Source organism: Acomys minous (assembly GCF_964271855.1).
Source record: "Acomys minous genome assembly, chromosome: 14".
Classification (NCBI taxonomy): domain Eukaryota; kingdom Metazoa; phylum Chordata; class Mammalia; order Rodentia; family Muridae; genus Acomys; species Acomys minous.
The window spans coordinates 38,923,997-38,947,181 of record NC_140496.1 but is presented as its reverse complement, the minus strand read 5'-3'; the positions used below and the strand labels follow the sequence as shown (position 1 = coordinate 38,947,181).

At 42.4% G+C, this 23,185-nt stretch overlaps 1 protein-coding gene across 2 annotated transcripts in view; it reads left to right on the top strand.

Annotated features, from left to right (window-relative positions):
• The window catches only part of CYLD (CYLD lysine 63 deubiquitinase), a 48,863-nt gene extending 31,593 nt beyond the window's left edge, over window positions 1–17,270 (top strand). For both annotated transcript variants that reach the window (XM_084757133.1, XM_084757132.1), the window contains exons 8-17: window positions 49–214; window positions 1,048–1,189; window positions 2,323–2,445; window positions 4,215–4,306; window positions 5,156–5,222; window positions 8,226–8,358; window positions 9,254–9,362; window positions 10,098–10,216; window positions 10,744–10,960; window positions 12,361–17,270. In XM_084757133.1, the coding sequence (XP_084613259.1) occupies window positions 49–214; window positions 1,048–1,189; window positions 2,323–2,445; window positions 4,215–4,306; window positions 5,156–5,222; window positions 8,226–8,358; window positions 9,254–9,362; window positions 10,098–10,216; window positions 10,744–10,960; window positions 12,361–12,545 (1,353 nt within the window). In that variant the 3' untranslated portion in view covers window positions 12,546–17,270. The remainder of the gene's footprint in view (window positions 1–48; window positions 215–1,047; window positions 1,190–2,322; window positions 2,446–4,214; window positions 4,307–5,155; window positions 5,223–8,225; window positions 8,359–9,253; window positions 9,363–10,097; window positions 10,217–10,743; window positions 10,961–12,360) is intronic.
• Window positions 17,271–23,185: the final 5,915 nt, after the last annotated feature.

Genomic DNA, 23,185 nt, shown 5'->3' with positions numbered 1-23,185 from the left:
TCCTTTTGTGAGGTCCATGTAACACACACTGAAGCCTTTCTTTTTCAGGAAGATGAATGCGCAGGCTGTACAGATGGAACTTTCAGGGGCACGCGCTATTTCACTTGTGCCCTGAAGAAGGCGCTCTTCGTGAAACTGAAGAGCTGCAGACCAGACTCTAGGTTTGCCTCCTTGCAGCCTGTTTCCAATCAGATTGAAAGGTGTAACTCTTTAGGTACTTGGATACTTTTAGTTTATTCACCCCTCTGGAATGACTATTTCATGCCACTTTTCAGTATCTGTGGGCAGTGGTGTTTCAGTGATTTGCTTGCTAATGTTCATCAAGTTTCTAAGTTGGTAAAGACTGTTACTTGGCTCATAAGAAAGTTGTCCTAAGAGGAGATACATTTAAACAATCTTAAGAAAACTGTTTAGGATCTAAAGAGTAAAATTAGTGGTTTGGTTTTTTCTTCTAGTAATTATATACATTTAACCTGTGGCAGTATGGGTGGTAGGAATAAAAATGCTACCCTTTTAACGTTAACTTCCCCCTGGCCATCTTACTTAAGGACCTCGTTCAGGAGATCTTATGGAGAAATCTGACACAGTCTGGGGACACAGTCGGCGTGACAGATGGAGGACAGCCCTTCTCATCACTTGCCGTCAGCTTGCCTATGCTGGCCTTTCTCAGTTCTGAACAGTAGTTAAACAGGGACAAATAGGGAAGCAATCTTTATGAACAACATTTTTCTTAAAGTTGAAGGGTATTTTGGAAATTTTTGTTTTCATTTCATACTTGAAAATAAAACATTTTGGACAAGTATCAAAATACTTATTTGACAGGTGTTTAGTTGACTTAATATTCTAAATTCTGTATGAAGAAAGTGATATTGAAAGTGAATAATAACATTTTTATAAGCCCAGATAAATAGCAGTTAACTAAATGTTGAAAAAAATTAACACAGAGCTCCAAAATATATTTTAAATGAAGACATAGACATATACATATGTATATAGATATATACTATTGTGGTTTAAAGGAATTATTTTCATTTTTTATCTTTTCAGCATTTGGAGGCTACTTAAGTGAAGTAGTAGAAGAAAATACTCCACCAAAAATGGAAAAGGAAGGCTTAGAGATAATGATTGGAAAAAAGAAAGGCATCCAGGGCCATTACAATTCTTGTTACTTAGACTCAACTTTATTTTGGTAAGTTCATATTTTCTGCAGTAGGTGTGTGTGTCGGGGGGCAGGGGTTAGACAGGTATGTATGTGTGTGTGTGAAAGGAAGGGCCAGGTATCTTTGAGTAGAGAAACTGACTAGGAGTTAGGAAAGATCATGTGTCCTTGGCAGCGAATCTTATCCCTAGATTCAAAAACTAATATGAAAATGCTGCAGTGAATAATGTGTAAAAGCATGATCCCTGTGAACTGATACACAGAGGGCATCTGTTTCCAACGTAGTGTGATTGCACACGTGCAGAGTAACTAGCATAAACTATTGACATTATATGTTGTGTGCATTTTAGAATATTGAGGTGGCCATACGTTCTTTATAGTAAAAATTATTTCCCATGGGATCAGTGTTGTTCTCTTCTGTGTAGTTTTCCCCAAAGCAGAACAAGTTAATACAGCAAGGAACATTAAGCTGTGAAGATTGAATGGAGAATTTGTAGCCTTAAAGATTGTGAACTGCCAGTTAAACTGAGTGGCTCTGCCAGCTCTGCTCTGTGACACAGGAGCTGGGAAGTTAGCATAGATGTCAGAATTTTAAAATAGAGAATAGAATAAAGGCTGTGGGCCTTTTTGTTGGCGGAATACTTTTGATTAAACAAAGAAACCTCACGAAACCTTATAGCATTGTTATAATATTCCTTAGATTTCCTGATAAAAATCTATTTTAGCCAGATGTTATTTTCTTTGAAACCAGCAAGTTTCTGCTGCTAGTCATTCACAAGTTACTTTAATGAAGTACATGTCTCATGATAGCAAGATGTATTTGTCCTGACTAGTGGTCTCCAGCTCTCTCCCCATGTGGTCAGTGTGTGTGACTGATTTCCAGGCCCTTCTTGACTTATGCAAACAAGGTTCTTTCATAACATTCCCTGGTGTGTTTTTACCCTTCACTTACATGGTACAGTCCGGGTATTTGTGGTCTGGACCTGCAGGGTCTCTGGGCACTAATGGCTGAACACAGGGCCTGTGCTGTCTGACACATGAATTCTTATGCCAGTGGTTCCCCACACTTGGTTCCTTTTCGTCTTCTGCTGCCCCCTTTAAGAATCTTTCTCAAATATCAATGTGCTTATAGTATAAGGGAAAATGTTCTTTTTATTTTGCAGCTTATTTGCTTTCAGTTCTGCACTGGACACTGTGTTACTTAGACCCAAAGAAAAGAATGACGTAGAGTATTATAGTGAGACTCAAGAGCTGCTAAGGACAGAGATAGTTAACCCTCTGAGAATGTAAGTAAAGACGTGTTTTGTCTTTAGTTGGTGTTCTGTTTGCTGTTTTCTTGTGTAGTCAGCAATTTTTGCTCTGTGCTCAGTAGTGAAAAAAACATGAACAGAAATTAATTCTCACGTAATATTCACTTTTTAAAACCTCTGGTCTTCTGTTTATTTTAGTGTATAGAACATAGTGCATTCTGTGAAGTGATGTGAGCCATTTGGTTAGTAGTAACACCCTATACTAGCAACAAATGAGGTGTATTATAGTAATATGGTGTTTTGTTTGTTTACAAAGAATATATTTAGGTCTTCCTCTCCTCCTTACTATGGTGAGTTGTAAGTATACAGAAGGCCGTGTGGGAAGGCTTGGTACATGACAGTGTTGTGTGATGATGTCACAGATGTTAAAGTGATGAAGAGTTAGGTCATTCAGTGATCATGAACAAATAGGTCAGGAATACAGAGAACAAACTATGCAATTTAAAGGCATTTATGATTGCTTTAAATTTTGTGATATACTTTTCTTAACAATGAAAATAAAAATTAATATATTTAAAAATAATACAATATGGAAATATAAGGAATATTCCAAATGATCTACTGTGTCACATAACTAAGAAAGTAAATTAGAAGAATAAATATTTAGATACATGTTTTCCTTAAATTCTGTAATCATGTTATCCTTTAAAATAATTATGTGCTTTGATTTTCATATTAATTATTTTGTCTTATGCAAATTTTAAACATTCAGGTTTTTCTTTCCCTATGTGAATGATACTAGAAAAGTACAGGTCAAGTCAGCTACAAGGTATATTATCACAGCCTCCCTTCTTTTTAAAACACTGTAATTGTTTCAGTAATAGACTTAGTAATCTTTGCATACTATTGTCCAAGCAGCCCAGAACCACAGTTGTCATACTTTGTCACCCACTTGGCACCAAGAACTATGGCCTGTGAGATCAAGATGCATCTTGCCGGACTTGGAGATATACACCTGCAATCCTAGCACTTAATAGCTCAAGAGGCTGAGGCAAGATCAGTTGAGCTCAGAAATTTGAGATATCCTGTGTCTGCAAACTTTATACCTGTTGTTTGAACAGAGGTTTTGATTTAGTGCAAGCATCCCAAAAGCAGACACTCTAGTTTGTTTGTTTTTAATCTTATCCTTTTGTATTGTCATTGGCTAGCATATTATATTATTGCATTAGTGGTAGGTGTTGGTGCATGCTGACTGCAAAGAGCTAATGAGTGAGTAGATAGTTGCTCTAAAATGCAGGGGCGTGGTTAGTGATGAGCTGGCTCTGGTTTTCCCTTTATACCTGTGGTCTTCTGTGGTCAGACAAAGAAATTGTCATAATTGTATTGGCTGGATTGAGACTTTAGATTTTCAGTATCTCATCAATTCCCTTTTTCATGTCTCTTTTCTTGCATATTAAAAGGACTTTCTCAAACTTGGTTATTCTAAATATTTATAAAGTAAATATTTAATATAGTAAGCAGACATTACTTAAAAACTATTCACAAAGGATTTTAAAATAGTTTAGAGTTGTATTTGTGCATGGTAGTTATTTTTAAGGTGTTTAATAGTATCTGGCAACAATTCTGGTTCTCAGTCTTTCACTTTTCAAAGTTTAGTGAGAAGCCTACAGTTGTATTTTTAAAAATAACTGCCTTGTCTATGGATTTGTTGCACATGTTAGAATTGTATGCCAAGTATTTGATTATTAAGATGTGTCATATAATTTACTGTGCCGGTGTCAGTTAATTCCTTTTTGTCGACATAGATATGGGTATGTGTGTGCCACAAAGATTATGAAACTGAGGAAGATACTTGAAAAAGTTGAGGCTGCGTCAGGATTTACCTCTGAAGAAAAAGGTGAGACTTCTAATTTATAGTATATGCATTCAGAATAACTTGAAAGTACGTTATTAAACAATCTGCTAAATTATTTCCTGAAATGTGCCTGTTTAGTTTAGAGTATTGATCTTACATTAAAATCATTTAATAGGGCTAGGGACATAAAGCTGGGGTATGCAAAGACCCTGGGCTTGATTTTTCCAGCACCGCAAAAATAAATGAAAAAAAAAAACTTTTCTATGTGACATGCAAATTTCTCCTGATTTTGTAAATGAGTCTTCTAAAGTGGATGTGGTGTGAGGTAAAGAACTCTCTAAGAAGCTGGCCAACTCTACAATAGATAACTCATTAAAGTCCCTGCTGCCAACAATGGTGTTTGGAGTCGCTTCTCTTCCCATGGTGAGGGGTCCTGAGCCACTGCTCAGTTTCCCACTTGTGCTCCTTGTTGGAAGAAGCTGTGGACCAGCTGAACAGCACATCCATCTGTTCACAGCTGAAGAATTTACTCAGGTTCAGCTTCTGACTTTGAGTCTTTAACAGTGTACTATAACTAGCTGTGACATTTATGCACAGGGTAATTATTCTACTGAACTCCCCCCCCTTGAAACAAAAAGTATTTTACTGTGTCTGAATGAGTATATTCTGTTAAATGGTGCAACATTACAACAACATGGAAAAGTAACATTTTATTATAAACTTTAAGTTTTTCCTTGTTAGTAAAGTTTGAAAAAAAAAAAACCCTCAACTTTTAATTGAAATAATATTGAAGGAATGAAATTAAGTTCAGTGTAAAAATATGTCTGCCATAAAGAATAGCATGGCTTTTACATTTTGCCTGTGATAGACTTAACTTTTTTTTCCTCCTAGATCCTGAAGAATTTCTAAATATCCTGTTTCATGATATTTTAAGAGTTGAACCATTGTTAAAAATAAGGTAATTCTCAAACTGTCTAGAGGCACTGGGGAATCAGACCTTTTCCACTGCCATCACTCAGGAGGAATGGAGTCCTTACAGATACTCCATCAGTGTCACCCGAGCCTAGGCAGCTAAGTATTGCAAGAACAGATGCGGGACAGCTAGCTGCTGTCCTTTCCATAGCTGCACTGTACTTACAGAGCAAAGGTGAAGGTGACCTTTTAATTAGCTCTAGTTACAAATGTGCCCACGATTTATTTACTTAGAAATTGAACATGAATATTTTTGAAAGTTCAGTTAATGAACTTTTAAAGAGATTCTTATTCTTAAAAACAAAACAACAACAACAAAAAACCACACACACACACACACACACACACTCCAAAAACAAAGCTGAGAATATTGTTTTTTGACTTCCCACCACTTATAAAACTCAGCCTTAAATTAGCTCTTTAATTCTTGTTTAGTGACTCGATCTCTTCCTTCTCCCCATGCTGGAAGAATACCTGAGTTTATTGTGGTGCAGTTCCTAGTGAGCTGAGAAAGGCATCTGGGCAGTTCTTCACCCTTGAGGAATACACTGTGCATACCCCCCACCCCTCCCCCCACCCCTGGCAGCCTGCTCATGTTTCCACCAGCTACTTCCTAAAGACTGTAAGATGGTATTTTGAGTTCTTTATGTTCCTCCAAGTACCATTCTTTTCTTCATGAGGGAGGGCAGCTGCCTGAGCCAATAGGAAGTTGAGCACCGTTATAATGAGATATAAATAAAAACAGTGGTATGGGATATTTCAAATGACCAGAAAGACACAAGAAAGACTGAGACCAGTGGAGGAGAAAAGTAGATTTGATTGACATAATCAAATAAGCATGCAAAATAGAATTGTAAAAATAGTAAATGTGTATGGGTGGGGGAGGAGGCTCACTTGAGACAGTAGACACTGGAAGATGAGCTGGGAAAGCACCCTCACAGGAAGCTGGGTGTGAGTTGGAAAACCAGAAAGAGGGGATGGGCCATATAAAGTAGATTGTAACCAAGTTCCTGAAGATAGCTAGACACAACAGGAAAGTTATGTGGGCATTATAGAAAGAATAAGCATGTATAGAACTCCCAAAGAACCAGGACTGGATACATCTTAAAAGATACACTTACTGGACAGTGGTGGTGCACACCTGTAATCTCAGCAGCTGGGGAGGCAGAGGCAGGCGGATCGCTGTGAGTTCAAGGCCAGCCTGATCTACAAAGCGAGTCCAGGACAGCCAAGGCTACACAGAGAAACCTTGACTCAAAAAACCAACCAACCAAACAAAAACAAAAAGAAAAAAAGATACACTTAAAAGGTAAGATTGACAGAATTTAGACAAAAGGAGTAAGAAAGAAGAGTGAGGAAATTGGTAAAATTAGGTAAATTGAACTTTATTTTTTTAAAAAAACAGCAACAATTACATGTGCACCGTTAAAGAGAATAAATTGAAACTAGTGCTCATATCACCATCTCCTTTTTATTCATTCTGGGGCCCAAGCTCATGAAATGGTGCTGCCCACACTCAGAGGGGGTCTTCCCACCTCAACCAGCTGGAGACTCTTACAGACATGCTCAGAGGTTTATCTCAGATTCTACTAAGTTGACAATATGAACAGCACAAGTCCACTCAACCTGATGCCCAAACATATCATTATAAAGTAATTGTAATTTTATTCTTAATTGTGTGTGTGAGTGCAGTACCCTCAGAGGTCAGAAGAGGATGTCAGGTCACCTGAAGCAGGCAGTAAAAGGCAATTACAAACCACCTGTTTTGGGTTTTGGTCACTGAGCTCTGGTCCTCTGTAAGAGCAGTTTGCCTCCTTAACTGCTGAGACATTTCCTATTACTTTTGGTTGTGAGCCTTAGGATTTTGTTTGTGTTTTTTATTTTAAATGGGTCAGCCCTCTCCATCTCCAAACATAAAAAATTTTAAAGCTATTGCTCTCTACTTGCCATCCCTGTAGGCTCTTGGCCACCTTTAATGTAGAATATATTCATTATAACTTCAGAAGTCTTTAAAACCTTTAATAGTTCCAACACCATTCAAACACTGTTTAAACGTACTAAGTCTTTTTAACCATGAGCCCCTGAAAAATCAGTAAGCAAGTTTTATACTTCCAGTGGCACAGGTGAAATTTCTCATTTTCAAAGGTAAGAATTAGGGGTAGAGCAAGAAAAGGTCAGACCAAAGTAAGTCTGGAACTAGTCATATGAATGCCAAGGCAGGGCTGTCCAAGCTCCTTGTGGCACCAGTGATGATATCATGAGCCCCACATGCTCACCATGTAGCTACAGGATTTGGGTATTCTTAGATAAATGAGTACAGGACCCACCATCTAGCTGTATCCTCTCCAGTAGCATCTCAGATCCTTCCATATCCATTCACAATTTTTTTTCACTTGCTCAGCCATTCTCCCAATCTTTTTTTGAAACGAAATACAGGAAGCAACAGCAAAACCAGAACAATCCCCTTTGAGAGCATAGTGAGAACCCAGAAGCAGCAGCCACAATAAACTTTGCTGCCGTCCTGAAACAGTAAATCTATTCCTTCATACCCTGCCATCTCCTCTACAGCATTAGAACCCAAATTTCCCATAATGCCTAGGCCTATTTTTTTTTTTTTTAGCTATTTTATTGGGTTCTTAAATCCCTTCCAAACCTTGCTGCACTCTAATTCCTTCCAAACCCCTAATACTAGTAGGAGAGAAAGAAAATTAGAGGGAAAAGGGGCATAGAACTCTTCAGACAACTTTCTGTTGATTATTCTGTGAATAACTAATGAATAAGGCAGAATAAATACATTATGGGGTCTTCTGCATAAGTGCATTTAGTTATCTCATCCAAATCATTGTCTTAACCCACTTGGCATTTGGATGATGCGGAGCTATACATCAGCATCAGGGTATCGTATTCTCAGGTCCTGCCTGACGGCTGCATATTCTGACCCAAGCATATAATAGATAGCTTATGTGGATTTCTTTCTGCGTGCTTCTAGGTCAGCAGGTCAAAAAGTTCAAGACTGTAACTTCTATCAAATTTTTATGGAAAAAAATGAGAAAGTTGGTGTTCCTACAATTCAGCAGTTATTAGAATGGTCTTTTATCAACAGCAACCTGAAATTTGCAGAGGTTAGTTATTCTAACTGGGTTTTATTGTTGTTTTATTTTGTTTCTTGGAAGTGCTGGGGATTACACCCACGACTTTTGTACACACTAACCTGAGTGCTGCCCACTGAGCCACACCCAGCTCTCACTGTGCTTTAACCAAGAATAGTTTGAAACACACACTGTTAGTAAAACACATTTAAAAAAATGATGTTCCAACTTTGTTCTTTTTTATGAAAGCACCTTAGCTTAAATTGGAATGTTCTGGATTTGGGTGGAAAGGGCGAGGAGTTATTTTTAACTTGAAGACCTTGAAAGTAGCTTAATGCCAAAGATTTTTACATACATATACATGTTTATGTTTTTAGTTGTCATTTTTCCCAAACATATTATCTAAACATGTCAAAGGTAGTATTACTTTTCTCCCTTTGCTTAAGATAAAATGCCAGTAAGTTCTTCTTCTGAATGGGTTTGTTAATGAATGTGATAGAAAAGTCTCTTTTACCTGAATGTATTGTTTCTGTAGTGCATGCTATGGTGTTTTACTTACTTCACTGCTGACGTATAGGGAGTGTCCTCTAGAAGGAGGTCTGACGGGGAAGTCTGGAAATGCTGTAGCTCCTGTGGCTCTGCAGCCACATTACACATGCTCCTGTGGCTCTGCAGCCACATTACACATGCTCCTGTGGGCTCTGTTTTATTGGCCAACACTACTGTGCTGAAACCACTGCTGGGTTTGACAGCCATGACTATTTTAATTTCACAGGGAAACTTTTTTTTTTTGTACTTTCTCCCTTTAGTGTAGGGATAAGAATCAAGGCTTTGGGCATGCTACTCTACTAAGCTGAGTCTCCAGTCCCTTGGGAATTTGATTTCTAAAACTATGCGCTTATTTGTTTGTTTGTTTGTTTGTTACTAGGCACCATCATGCTTGATAATCCAGATGCCTCGGTTTGGAAAAGACTTTAAACTATTTAAAAAAATTTTTCCTTCCCTGGAGTTAAATATAACAGATTTACTTGAAGACAGTAAGTATACAGTCCTTTGTTTTTGGTTTGGTTTGGTTTAGAATAGTCACCCTGGGCTTTTCATTAGTTGTGGATATAGTACTTCTGACAGGCAGTTCAGTATCTGAAGAGCTTAGACATAGTAAGTCAATAATTTGAGTGCTGAGAATATATTCTGAAAAAAGCAGAGGTAAAAATAAACACCTTGAGTGCAGAATTACTTACCATTATATGATAAGAAATTAGAGACAAGTAAGTGTTAACAAGAGGGAAGAGGTTGATTGATTATATATCCATAACAGTAGAACTACTACTGGGTTGAGGACAACACACATGAAAACAGTAGTGAGTGGAAGGGAAAGCATTGAGAGGCTGCACAAGAGATGCTTGACATACGCATACACCTGGGTGCACTCAGGTAAATATTCAGATATAACAGTATTAGAGAAAGTTTATAATGTTGGCAATATTTTTCTCTTGTTTACTAAGATCATAGATGCTATTAGTTTCCTTTATATCTTTGGACATTTTATGACCAGAGGAACAATCGTAGAACAGGCTATCAAAAATGGTTATTTGAAAAAAAAAGTCCTTAAAAATATTACAAAAAAATTCAAATAAGATTTTAAGAGGATCAGAGAGGGCTGGGCCTTTTCTTTTTTCTCCTGAGCATTTTTCTTTTGAAAGTATAACTTTTATTCTTAATGGCAGAATACCTTTTAAAAAGGCTTCTCCCTTCCCTTTCTGCCTCTGTAGCTCCCAGGCAGTGCCGCATCTGTGGAGGACTTGCGATGTACGAGTGCAGGGAGTGCTATGACGACGCTGACATCTCAGCAGGGAAGATCAAGCAGTTCTGTAAGACCTGCAGCACCCAGGTAATACACTCATCGGGTGGGTGCGCCCTGCAGCAGTCAGCTACAGATGGCCCAGAGCATTTCAGGGCTTGAAAGCCTTTCAGAATCAAAGCTTACTTTAAACATTCACAGTAAGGGGGCTGGAGAGATGGCTCAGCGGTTAAGAGCACTGATTGCTCTTCAAAATGTTCTGAGTTCAATTCCCAGCAACCACATGGTGGCTCACAACCATCTACAATGAGATCTGGTGCCCTCTTCTGGCCTGCAGGTAGAATCCTATCTACATAAATAAATAAATAAACAAACATTCACAATAAATATTATTGCTCATGTTTCTTCTGCTGGTGTGGGGGGTGAAGTACTTGGCTGTGTTTATAAGAGATGTGGTCAGTCTAGGACAGCCAAGGCTACACAGAGAAACCCTGTCTCCAAAAACCAGAGAGAGAAGGGCGGGGGGAGGGAGGGATATATGGTCATTGAAAATGGTGAAAGTCTGCTCCATTGAAACATTAGCTCTTTTGTGGCATTTTCTTCATGGTCCATTTTAGGTTCACCTGCATCCCAGGAGGCTGAATCATACTTATCACCCAGTCTCACTTCCCAAAGACTTGCCGGACTGGGACTGGAGACATGGCTGCATCCCCTGTCAGAAGATGGAGTTGTTTGCTGTTCTCTGTATAGAAACGAGCCACTATGTCGCTTTTGTGAAGTACGGGAAGGACGACTCTGCCTGGCTCTTCTTTGACAGCATGGCTGATCGAGATGGTATTTACAGCTTTCTTTTTTTTTTTTGCTCAGTGTCCTTTAATTTGGGGTACAATGCTTCCTAGTGAGAGTACTTGTTTAGAATAATATTTTGTGAGAAAATCCTTTGAGGAATATCATGGTGATACAGACTTTAATCTTCAAAGTGTATTAATAATTCTGCTACCCAAACTAAGGAACAATAATGTGACATCTTGGCACTTACCCGGATTTGTTAAAGACTGCTGTCCATGATCTCAGCACTTGGGAGGTGGGGGATTGTGCATTAGAAGCCAGTGTGTGCCACATAGTGAGAACCTGTTTCAGTTTGTCCCACCTCAAAAGGAAGAAAGAATCCTAAAATTCTTCTTTTAGAGCTGTCTTTACCATCTATCCTTTTATTTTTGTATTCACTGGAGTAGCTATTTATTAAGCACCTATGTAACAAGCTCTGTGGGAATACTTTGGTTGTAGAAACTGTGCCTGTTTCTCTGTTATCTAAAATTTAAAGCGGTACATGTTGCATGGTTAGTGTGTAGATCAGTCTTCCTGATCTCATGCGTTCTGTTTCAGGAAGAAACCTTTAACCAGTGAGCTGACTTAGGAAGCTTAGTCATTACTTAGCACACACTTGGGTGCCAGCATCTCAAGAGGTTTTGGTAGTAAGGAACTTGTCACAACACACACACACACACGCATACACTCCATTTTCTCTACAGCTATTCTTCCAAGCCCTAGTCCCTAAGGTTTTCTGGTGTGGTGCTCTAATAACCAGAGGCACCTAGTGGCAGTTTCTTGACCAGAGGCGCAAGCTGTAGACCAGCAGTTTTCCATCTCTCCTCAGCTCTCAGGTGCCTGAGGGTCCAGGCACCTCTCCTGAGCATGTGCTCCACCCAGTTAGCATTAGCAGCATGGCACTTGGGAAAGTAAAACCAAACAGGCTTTCTATAATCTGATCATCAGAGTACATGCACAGTGTGATGATCAGTATATAAACAAACCATGCTGCAGGTGTGCAAAGTATGTTCTTAAAACATGGAAAACGTAGAAGTGTCCAATTTCTAGATTTGCTAAAAATTGGGCATTTTTGTGGAAAAGAGTATTGGACTGCTCCTGTCTAGGAGGGACTTGCAAGTGTGAGGAGTCAAGGCTGTATATGCACACATGGGTAACAGCCTGCAAATCAGGTCTTTCCTAAATATATGTCCTTTTACCAGTTTTATTCACTTTTGCCTTCAGAACCCTCTCAGAAACCAAAGACACTATAATTCTAGAAAGTCAAATAAAGGTTTTGTTTGTTTGTTTTCTGATTCTGAGAGTCAGTCTTCATTAAATTCTAGGAGAGTAACACTGTCGTAGGACGGGGTGCCAGGAGGACTTCCCTCCCTTCACTCCCTTACAGAGCTCTTCTGTCCCTCTAGGTGGCCAGAATGGCTTCAACATTCCACAGGTGACGCCCTGCCCGGAAGTAGGGGAATACTTGAAGATGTCTCTGGAGGACCTACACTCTTTGGACTCCAGAAGAATTCAAGGCTGTGCGCGCAGACTTCTTTGTGATGCATACATGTGCATGTACCAGAGTCCAACCATGAGCTTGTACAAATAACCCGGCCGTCTGAAATGGGCAGAGATGAGCGTGCAGTTTAGTGCTGCTTTCCTCCAGCTGGCATTCTGCAGGCGCCCATTGCCGGCAATGGGTGTCATTTGTGATGATGGCCCTTCAGCAAAGGATTCCTGTGTTTCCAAACAAATTGCTTTTGTGTTCCTGAAGTATTTAATAAGAAGCATTTTGCACTCTAGGAAGTATGTTTGTGTTGGTTTTTTAAGAAATCTAAATGAAGTTATTAATACCTGAAACTTTAAGTTAACTGCATTGATGATATGATATTTTTGGAAGCATAAAATTTTAATTGTGATGTTTAAAACCTCTTTTAGTCCAATGAGGATGTAAATAAATATTTCTTCTTATGGACCAAGGATATGAAATCATCTTTCTTTTGTAGCTAATAATTGCCTTGAAGAAGAAATAATACAGTTTTATTAAGAGTCTACCTTTATCCAATTGTTGAAGGTGTGCTGAGTTTAATTGTTAATTTTTCCTGTATAATGCTGATCTCCTGCATGTGTGTACTTTGCCGAGTTTCTGTGTTCCTGCAGCAGTGGTCAGAACATGCTGAAATTCCTTTTGTGGTGTTATTTTCTATTTTCTGGTTTTGAGATAAATGAGTGACTGTCATAAAATGTCCATTTTTGATGTCTTCTTGGAGGATTAGGGTACAAAGCAGTCGAAGCATCTCAGTCATAAACAGGTGTTCTGCAGGGGCTCATAAGTGTGGGATGAGGTGCAGTGGTTTATGAGAAGACTGGAGTGATAGGTAAATAATGTATAGACACACGGTCTGGAGAAAATAAGGTGGGCTTAGAGACGTTACTAACATTTCCCCCCAAAAATGTATTAGATATTTAAAACTCTCATTTCAAATAAATTATTTTATTTTTATCTTTAGTTTAAGTGAACTTCTCTTAATTTAAATAAGACTGTAGTTTTTTTTTTATCAGAGAGTCTTATACTCACTGACCCCAGTTGTGTTTGACCTGAAGCAATGACAACCACACCGGTGTGTTACTGGAATGTTAGCGACAGCTTCATCCTCCTGACTGAAGAAGGAGAAAATGGACGTCCTTTTAGGACTGCTTGTAGTGTGTGCATAGGCCACGGTGGACACCCTGGAGTGTTGTCTGAGTGCTGTTTTGTGGTACGGCTGTCTCTCTAACATAATGTCAACTTTACAAAAAGACGGAGAAGGTGTTGTTTGTATAGCATTTGACTTTATAAAATATTTAATGTCAAAAGAGAGTCTTTATAAATCTTGCTGTTATTTTTAAAGGCACTTTACTCCTTGGTTTTATGTTTCCATTTTGCTAGCATGTATTAGCTTTATAAATCACAAGGCGCAAAAGCTCTTCCGTCTTGTCATCTCTGTACTTTTACAATGGAAAGGTACATATATTCTGCACAGACTTTTGTATAGCTGAGTGCCTAGACTGAGTGCCATGACTAGATGGGAGCGAAGACCTCCAGCCATGGTCTAGCCTTGTCTCCTATCACCTCGGGACAGATGAGAATGGTGAGCATGGGGTCTGCGCTTGCGGGCTCTGACCACCCAGAATCCAGTCACCCTGTAGTAAGTGTGTATTGAATTAGCTTGTTAGTGTGACCTTGAAAGGTTTAACTGAGGGATGATCAGGACACCGTGTATAGGCAAGACTGCTTTAACAGTGGGTGAGGGAAAGCTAATTGTAGAAATGGAAGCAAAATCCATGTGGAGAGAGACTAGCTGCTTGGCTTTCAGAGCAGAGGACTCAGAGCTTGTTTGGCAGTGGTTCCCAAGCTGAGGTGGCACTTGGTGAGTGAGCAGGGCCATGTCCACAAGCAAGCCTAGCAAGATTTCCTCAAAGTAGCACTCTGTGTGCTCCAGCAGTAATGGGTGGGGGGGGCACACAGCGAAGGGCCCACTTTCAGTGTCTGGGGAAACTTGAGGGCCACAGGCCAGCAGGTGCTTTCCCCCATGCCTTCTTGTCCCTCTGGGTACCCCCTCCTCCTCCCTTGTCCCTGCAGAGCCTGGTTTGCTGCTGGGGCGACAGATAGATAGGGCTGGGATGTGGTACAGATAGCCTGTGTGCCTGTGGATTCATTTGTTTTTCAGTCTTAGGTTTTCTGTAATATTTTCCCATTAGCCTTTTAAGATGCTTTGATTATCCTTTTTCCTCTTCAGGATGGCAGTATAGTAGGATCATGTTACTTACAACATGATTTATAATCCATGGCTACAAATAGAAAAATAAAAGAACTTATATTTCCCTACATTGAAGCAAATCTGTATATATGTACGGAGAGCCAGGGGGGCAGAGCGAGGGAGCGGGGAGGGGGCCAGGCATACTTTTAATACATAAAATAGATGTCCAGCCCCCCACTGCCAGCTTCATAGAGAGTCCAGCTCAACTCACAAAATAGTGTTTTCTAAGACATGGGGAAATGTGTTGAAAAATAGAAATGGCTCTCTGTATAGTGCAGCTGTTGGTAGTTGCTCTGCATTTTATCCTCAGAGTAGCTTAGAGTTTTTATTACATGGTTGCCAGATGCTTAGGGAAACAGCCAGGTTCATCTTACCTCTGACTCATTTGTTTTTTTCTACCTACCCTCCTGAGCACAAAGGAGGACAGAGGGTTGCTCTTCCTGTAGCTTGCCAGTTCTCCAGTTGTCTGGATGTGCCATGTTCATAAATCTAGGAGTAGCCGCCCTCCTGACAAGGTATTAGTAAGCAGCTAGATAATCTTGAATCTGTTTGCAGTGTCCTACACTGAGCTGGGGCCTTGGCGAGTAACTGCCAGCAAGGTTTTACTGGACATTTATTAGGTGGCTAGCATAAGGCATGGGACCCATGAGACCCAGTGCCTGCTCTCATACAGCATACAGCCCAACTTCAACACCACAGCGCCTGTTGATGGCTTCTTAGTCTGGTGACAGGCCTGCCTGGGGACCACTTTGGGTTACAACGTACTGTAACAGGGAGAAGTAAAGGCCTAAGGACACCGTGACTTCCTGAGCTTTAGTATCTTGCTCTGCGTGATGAAGGGGTTGGACTGTGCAGTTGGATAGGGCAAAGTGGTACAAATTGTCAAGAGTCCAGGCCATGCCGAATGGACCCGATTTCCTGTTGGAGGTAGGAGACTGCAAACTCAAGCTCATCAGCAGAAACCAGTGAGCAGTGGGTATGGAATCAAGGCCCAGAGGCCCCTTCTCTTCCTGTTACTGTGAGATCAAACAGTGCTAGCTTCTGTAGCAGTTATTCTATGTAAGTGTGAAGAAGTGGGCATTGCTTGTGGGCTTATTACCTGTGTTTACATGTGAACTTGTATAAGAAGTGCATTTGGTACGTATACACCCTCTATCCCTAGAGGGATCAGCAGTCTTTGGAATACACCTAAGTCTTAGAGGGTATGTGATGGCACTTACTTGGATATTCCCTTTTACCCTGTTTCTATAGAAATAGAGGCTCCAGGAGCCAAAGAAGTAGATAAAATTCTCATGTTGAAGAGAAAAAAAAAAAAAGCACTGAATTTATTTCTCTTTACTACTTTTAATGAGAACATTTAAACTTAGGGGAAGGTTTGCCTCCCTACCCCAACAGGTCACCGTGTCATAAATAGTATATCTTTCTTAGAGTAGGTAGGTCATAGGGCCAGTGATAAAAACAAACAAACAAACAAACAAGCCAGGGCTGCTTTCCTTGGGCTTGGTGATTCCAACACCATCTCCACTTCTCCATCAGTGAATTAATTCCTTAGTCCCATAATGCACCGGGGGTGGGTGGAGAAGAGGATGTTACTGTGGAGCTAGTGAGCAGAAGCTGGCTCATGGAGGCAAGCTTCTGTGACGCTGGGCGTGGCCTCTTACCAAAGAGGTCTTGGCTTCCTGTCAGGGAATTAGTTTTGCTCCTGTGAGCTTCTGTCAGTTGTCTTATTGGGAGGGGGACTGGATGGAGATACACTTTGTCTTGTTATGAACTGTAGAGTTGCTAAAGGGTTTCTCCTGAGTCCAAAGGGGTGACAGAAGGTGAGCAGCAGAGCTGGCCAGGAGCAGTGAACAGTGGGAAAGTCGGGGGCGGGGGGTGGGGTGGGGGGGGGGGACCCTTCCTGGTGGCCTTACATAGCAGTGTTTGTACTCAAAAGCACCGCAGGGTCCTGGCCCCCGTCCTGGCAGCGCTGACGGCTTTATTTCATCATATTCTTGGTTCTCATTGTCTTCCTGACGGATTTGAGGGAAGAGGGCTGTTGATGGAGGGCTTGTCCTTCCAGGCACCATGGGCCTTAGCACAGTTCTCTTGTGCTTTTAAATATTGTTGACTTTTGTTAGTTATTTATCCTAAGGGGATTATACTGGAGACATGGCTGTCTTTGGTTTCACATTATGACGTAGCCTTGTACTGTGGAATGCTAACTCTGGAGAGTTGCCCTCATATTGGAAACATTTACTTTAAAAAAAAAAAAATCCAGTTACTGGCACTCCCTAGAGGGGTGGTTATTGTTAGGCTTCGCCAAAGGAGCACACTTTGTATCCTATTTCCTTTTCTGGTATCTTGTTCAACATTTTTTTTTTCCCAGAGAACATCCTTTTGTTTATAAAAACATGAATAACATCACATAAAGCAACCCGTTTCTATCAGAATGCTCCAATTTAGCCTTAATTTTGTTAACAGAACGGAGTGCTGCTGTGGAAAGAAATGTACCATGTACTATTTCTGTATCATTAAAATACAATTTTATGGTTCTTCTTTCCTTGATTTCTTTAGGGGGAAGGGTCTTCGGGTCAGGGGAACATAGGAATTGGTTCTTTATAGCTTCTCAAGTGCTTAAGTCGAGAATGCCCTGGGAAATGCTCTCCCATGGTTGCCCTCGTCAAGCTGCACCTAGGGAGTGGTCCAGGCTGCAGTCCTTAGGCTCTGGGCCGGAGCACTCCAGTGCTGGATGTGGCTCACTGCCACCAGTCTCCAAGCCTGCAGCCGCAGGTTGCTTCTCCTGAGCTGCCACTCCACCTGCAGGTGTGGCCCAGAGCTGTGCACGGCCTAAAAGCTGCCAAGGATGTCACTGCTTACCTGAATACCCAGGGATGATTGCATGCCATTTTAGGGACTGAAATGTTACTCCTGGCTTCTCTTAGGTAACAAAACACATGACAAGTCCTCCCTCCTTGGAGGCCAAACCACTTCCTGCATACAGGAAGAGAAGCCAGAATGATCTGAGTTATACTGCTATTGTAGTACGTCAAGGTTTCTGTTTAGAAACCCCACAGCTGAAGGGACATGCTGATGATGACATGAGCTGTTCTGTAGCTCTACTTTTTCTTAAAGGACTCAAAGGTCCAACAGATCCCATTCTTGTGTTTTGGTATATTAATGTGACAGGGCTAGTATATGCATTACCCATCTGTGGATCTGGACAGTCAAGTGAAAACTAGTCTTTGCTGAAGAGAGCTGACCTAGCCAGAGGACCTCTGGTTCCAGCCTTGACTTCTGGCTGGGCTCCCTGACTCAATCTAAAGGATGGGAGGCACTTGCCAGAGTCAGGAGCTCAGGCTACAGGGGGATTTTTTTCCCATGGTACTCATGTTGTACATAGGCCCACAGGATTCTCTGAAGATGGCCCAGAGGTGGATATCCGTCAGGGCTCTTTCCACCAGTCCAGTGTACAGCCAAGTAGGAAGCACTTATGGATAGTGTTTTCTGAGGTAAGCAATCCACACATCATCCCTAATGGGAGCCTTCTGCTCCAGTCAAGATAGACTTGTGGATGCAGGCTCCAAAGATGAAGTAGAAAATTTCTCGGGAAAAATCTATTGGCCCAACCTTTCAAAAAAGAGCCCTGGACATAGAGTGGAGATGTGTTGGATGTGGGAGGGACTGTTGAGAAGCATGCAGGAAGAAGGCTTGAATAAAGAATACAGATATGGGGCTGGAGGGATGGCTCAGTGGTTCAGAGAGCTGGTTGATTTCCCACAAAACTATCCCCAGCACCCACTTGATGGCTCATAGTCACCTGCAGCCTCTGTTGGGGGGGGGGGGGCTAACACTCTCTTCTGGCCTCTAGAGGCACTGGATATAGCCATACATGCAGGCAAAACACCCATACACATAAAAAAAATTTTTTTAAAATTAAGAGTACCAGTATGGGCACCATGAAATACTATGCATTTTGTTTAGGAAATATTCCAAAGTGTGTACGTAAACTCCAGATGTTGTTTCAGATGTCATTCAAAAGAGTAGCCCACCAGGTTGACTAGAGAAGGTGTCCTTGGGAAATACAGTTTGGGGGAATTCTCTGCCTGTCTTCATCTGTTGGTGAATAGCAGGTCTAGGTGGGTGGTCAGTGGTGGTGATGGTAGGAGATGACCTTACAGTGCTCAGGGCTGATGGGAGGGGTTGTTTCTGGAATCTGATTACAGCAAGGAGGCTAGCAAAGACCGGCCTGGATATTACAGACATTGGGTAGTTTCTCTTGGCAAGAGATCCTCCTCACAAAGCACACCCCGAATCTGCAAGGATCCTATGTCGACAGTCCCACTTTTCAGGACTTTCTGGCATCCTGGTGTGTTCTTCTCAGCAGCTAGTTTGGTCTTACCAGCATGTGGAGTCATACAGTCAGGCCTGGACCCTGCACCCACAGCTTGCCTCTCATCTCTGTGTTCTGCTGGTCCCAGAAGGGCAAGCCTGCTTAGGGGGGGTGTCATGGGGTGAGGTTATTATAGACAGAGTAGGCAGACCTGGTAAGTCTTAGGAGTCTTCTCAGAGAATCATTAGAAGTCTTAAAGGCAACGGCTTGGGGCATGGGAGGATGGAAAAGATGAGGGTAGAGCATGCAGGACATGGAGAGCAACCCTGATGGTTCCCTTTGCTTGTTTTGTGGCATAAACATCCATACCGTGGCTATGGCAAGCTATACCAGCTCAGCGATGGAATTGGAAAGAGGCATTGGAAGATTCTTCACAAAAACGCGGAGCACGCCCACTCTGAATGCTCCAGTCCAGACCTGGGCTCTGCACACTGCTTGGGGACCAAGCCTAGCCCAATACTGTTTTCCCCAGTGACATTTTAGCAGAACACAGTCACACCCACTTTTCCTGGAACAGCAGAATTATACAGCTGTGACAGAAAACTTAAGGCCTTGCATCGCCTAGAATATTTACTCTCCGACTACTTAAAGGAAAAGTCTGCCCACTGCTGTTAAAGATGCAGTAAAATAGATACTTAATTAGAAAGGGTCAAGTTTCTAGAGGTTATTTTTGTTCTAAATTTAATTAATTGTATAATTAGTCTCTGCTCCGTTTCCCTTCCCTCTCTGAGTTGTTTGTTTTAAAGGCAGAGTCTCATTCTACAGGCCAGGGTAACCTTGAACTTGCTATAATCCTCCTGCCTTGGGTGTTCTGAGAGCTAGGATTACAGGTGTCAATCACCTCTCCTGCCTCAGTTTCACTTTCATAACAGGCATTTAAGACCTAATTGACTGCAGTCCATCCCTCAAGATTTAACCGTTGCTTCTCAGGATGCCCCTGGGCCGTTCTTGCTTACCACGGACACCTCAAGCGCCCCCCGCAGGCACCCCCTTTCTCTCCTGCACTCTCCAAGCCCTACCCCATGTACTCTGATCTGGTGTGGTCTCAGGACTAGTGGCAGGGCCTTTTCTGACTCTTTACTCCTCTTTTGACAGCATTTTTGACCAGTGCCTGACACAAAGTAGGTTCTCAGACATTTGCTGAATGGGGAAAGGACCTGTTAGCCTCTTAGGCGGATAAGCTGTCCTATTCACTATTGTGGATACAGACAGAACAGGTTCACTGTTAGTCCTTTTGAGAACGTACAAGAGGCCCCAGTCTCTACTTGCCCCGTGACCACGATATTGGAGACATCGCAGAACTTCTGCAGAAATAAACTTTGAATGAAGCCATACTTCTAAAGTGCTTACCACACTGCCTGGTGCTCAGAAACCCCTTACTAAGCGGTAGCCAGCAGCAGCAGCAGCAGCAGCAGAAGCAGCATAACAGAAACGCAATCATGAGATTGAGAGATGATAGGCCTGCAGGACTAATTAACACACCCGGTCTGCCTTCACTCTGCCTGAGGCCCTTCACACTGCTTTGTTAAGACTCCCGTGTTTCCTAAGCGGCTGCTCCTTCTGAGTGCAGCAGCGCCATCTCGTGGCTACTTTAGGACACGACACAGTACCTGATAGCTCCCAAGTAGCCAGCCTCAAGCTGACTATGCGTGTGGCGGGCAGCAGGTGATGTTGAAAACAAACCTGGTTTTCAGGGCTGCGTGGCAAATTACAAACGACATGCAAGAGGGCTTAAGCTTCCCCTGCGTTACTTAAAGACAGATGGTCGGTGATAGCCATGTCTGCTGTTCCTCTTTCATGATTGGCTCTGCCCTAGTTCTGACTCCAGCTTGAGTTTCCCGGGCGCCTCTAAAGCCACATTTAGAACGAGTTAGTGCCATCTACTGGGGAGAACACAGTAAGATTGGTTGTGGAGCCCTAGCCCAGACCCATAGACTGAATCTTGTTTTATGTGGGGGGGGGGGGGGGGGAAAGGAAAAGAACAGGTCCTGATATTGCATCATCTTCACTGATATGCGTATCTCAGCGTAAGCCTAAAGCCATCATATGCGCCAATGACCCCACTGTTTCCTTCATCGGAGTCTGGAGTGATCTGTGGACCACCTGCTTCTGAGTGATGAGGAAAGGCAGGCGTAGGGGTCCCAAGCAAACCCGACAGACTCAACCTTGCAGAGCAGGGCCTTGAAATGCTTCACATTTTATCCCATCTTCTTCTCCTGACCAGGTGTGCTGGTTGCCAATTCCTGCCATGGCGGAGAACGCTTTTTATCTCTCTGGAGATCTGGAGCTTACTTCTGGAAAAGATGCTTTTTTTTTTTTTTTTTTTTTTTTTGTGCATGTAGGAGCAGACAGCCCTTGCGGAGACACAGGGCCACCCCTTGCTCATTTTGTGACATGAATCGGGCGATGTGACCCTTGGGTCGGGCCTGGCATGCCCTAGGCATTTTTCCCTTAGGCTACTACTGCTGCCTGGCTTCCACTAGCCTTCTCCCACTCCTGCTCAGCTTCAGGGTGGGTGAAAGCTCCATTTCTGGGCCCTGAGCAAGGTTCACCATAGACAAATCACAGGGTTTTCCTGGAAAGATCCTCTAACTGATCTCACCACCTTCCTCCAGGCCTCTCCCGGAGCATCGGTACACACCCCACACAGAAGAACTGGGCCACGTTCTGCACTGTCCTGTCCAGTTCTGGCATTTGAGGTCTCCGTCAGGGAACTCCAAGTGTGCCACTCTGGTGGTCTGGGTGGGGTTCTGGTTCTGCTTGGGATGTCAACTTTTCCTGTTTTGGTTTTTCTTCTGCCTCCTGGATAGTTGCCCACAAACTGTGAGTTTCAGCTCAGAAGCCTCCATGTTCTGCAGACACCGTAGTCGGCATGTGCACCACTCACGAGGAGCCCCTTTGAGGGAATTAGTGGTTGCGTACCTGCCCCAGGATAACCTGGAAGGCCTTAGCCACTTTGTGTATAATGGGGCCAACTTGAGATGCTTGGGTATGCAGAATCTTCATATGGCAGAAGTATGGTAGACTCTGCAGTATGTCAGTCTCTCATGAGTCCACTGGATCGTGTGTGTGTGTGTGTGTGTGTGTGTGTGTGTGTGTGTGTTTGTGTGTGTAGCTCAGAGGTTGACTCCGAGTGGTCTTTCTCAGTTGCTTTCTATTTTTGAGTCAGTGTCTCTCACTGAATAGTAGGTTTGGCCAGCCTGGTTGACCAGCAAGCCACAAAGATCCTCCTGTCTTAGCCTCCCCACTGCTGGGTTTACATGGGTGCACCTCCACACCCAGCTTTTTTTTTTTTATGCACAGGTGCATGTGTACACTTTATTGACTGCATGGCATACACTTTACAGTCTGAGCCATCTTCCCAGCCTGTAGACCGTTATTTTGAAGGACACAAGCCAAGGTTCATAAAGAAGTGGGTTATAAAAGCTCACGTATTACAACGAACCTCAATTTGATTATAAGAAGACTGTGTGTACATGTGGTGTGTGTGTGTGTGTGTGTGTGTGTGTGTGTGTGTGTGTGTGTTGAAAAGGCCACTAGCAGGCACTGCACTGACTCAGAGCTCTTATTGGCTGCAGATGATGCTTATGAGTTTTCTCTTCTCTCACCAGTCTCATCTGAACGGGAATTAACAACTGGCTGAGCAGCAGGACTTAAGGGAGTATGGCCAGGCTCTCAGAAGGAGGTAGCGGGAATCCTGGGATGGCAAACACCTGAGTCTGTTTCCCTCAGGTTTGCAATGAGTCCTTCTCTTGGCCTCTTTGGGAGGAAGAGGCTCATGTTTGTGGGGAGCAACAGCAGGATGGAGGTGGGTCATATGGTCTCATGGAAAGGGGAAATGCTGTTGACCTTGTGTGTGGTGCTAGGACTCTGGGGGTGCTGCCACTATGACTAAAACCTCACATGAACCTAGAGGGTCATTATGTAGCTGCATTATTTGGGAGACTGTAGAGGAAGGAATCTGGGCTCTCCACACCAGCTAAGTGTCCTTTTCTATGCCAGTTTCTTGTGTTGGATGTTCTGGAGAGAGGGATGACACAAAGGGTACCCCGGGGGAGCAGCGCAAGGCTGGCCACA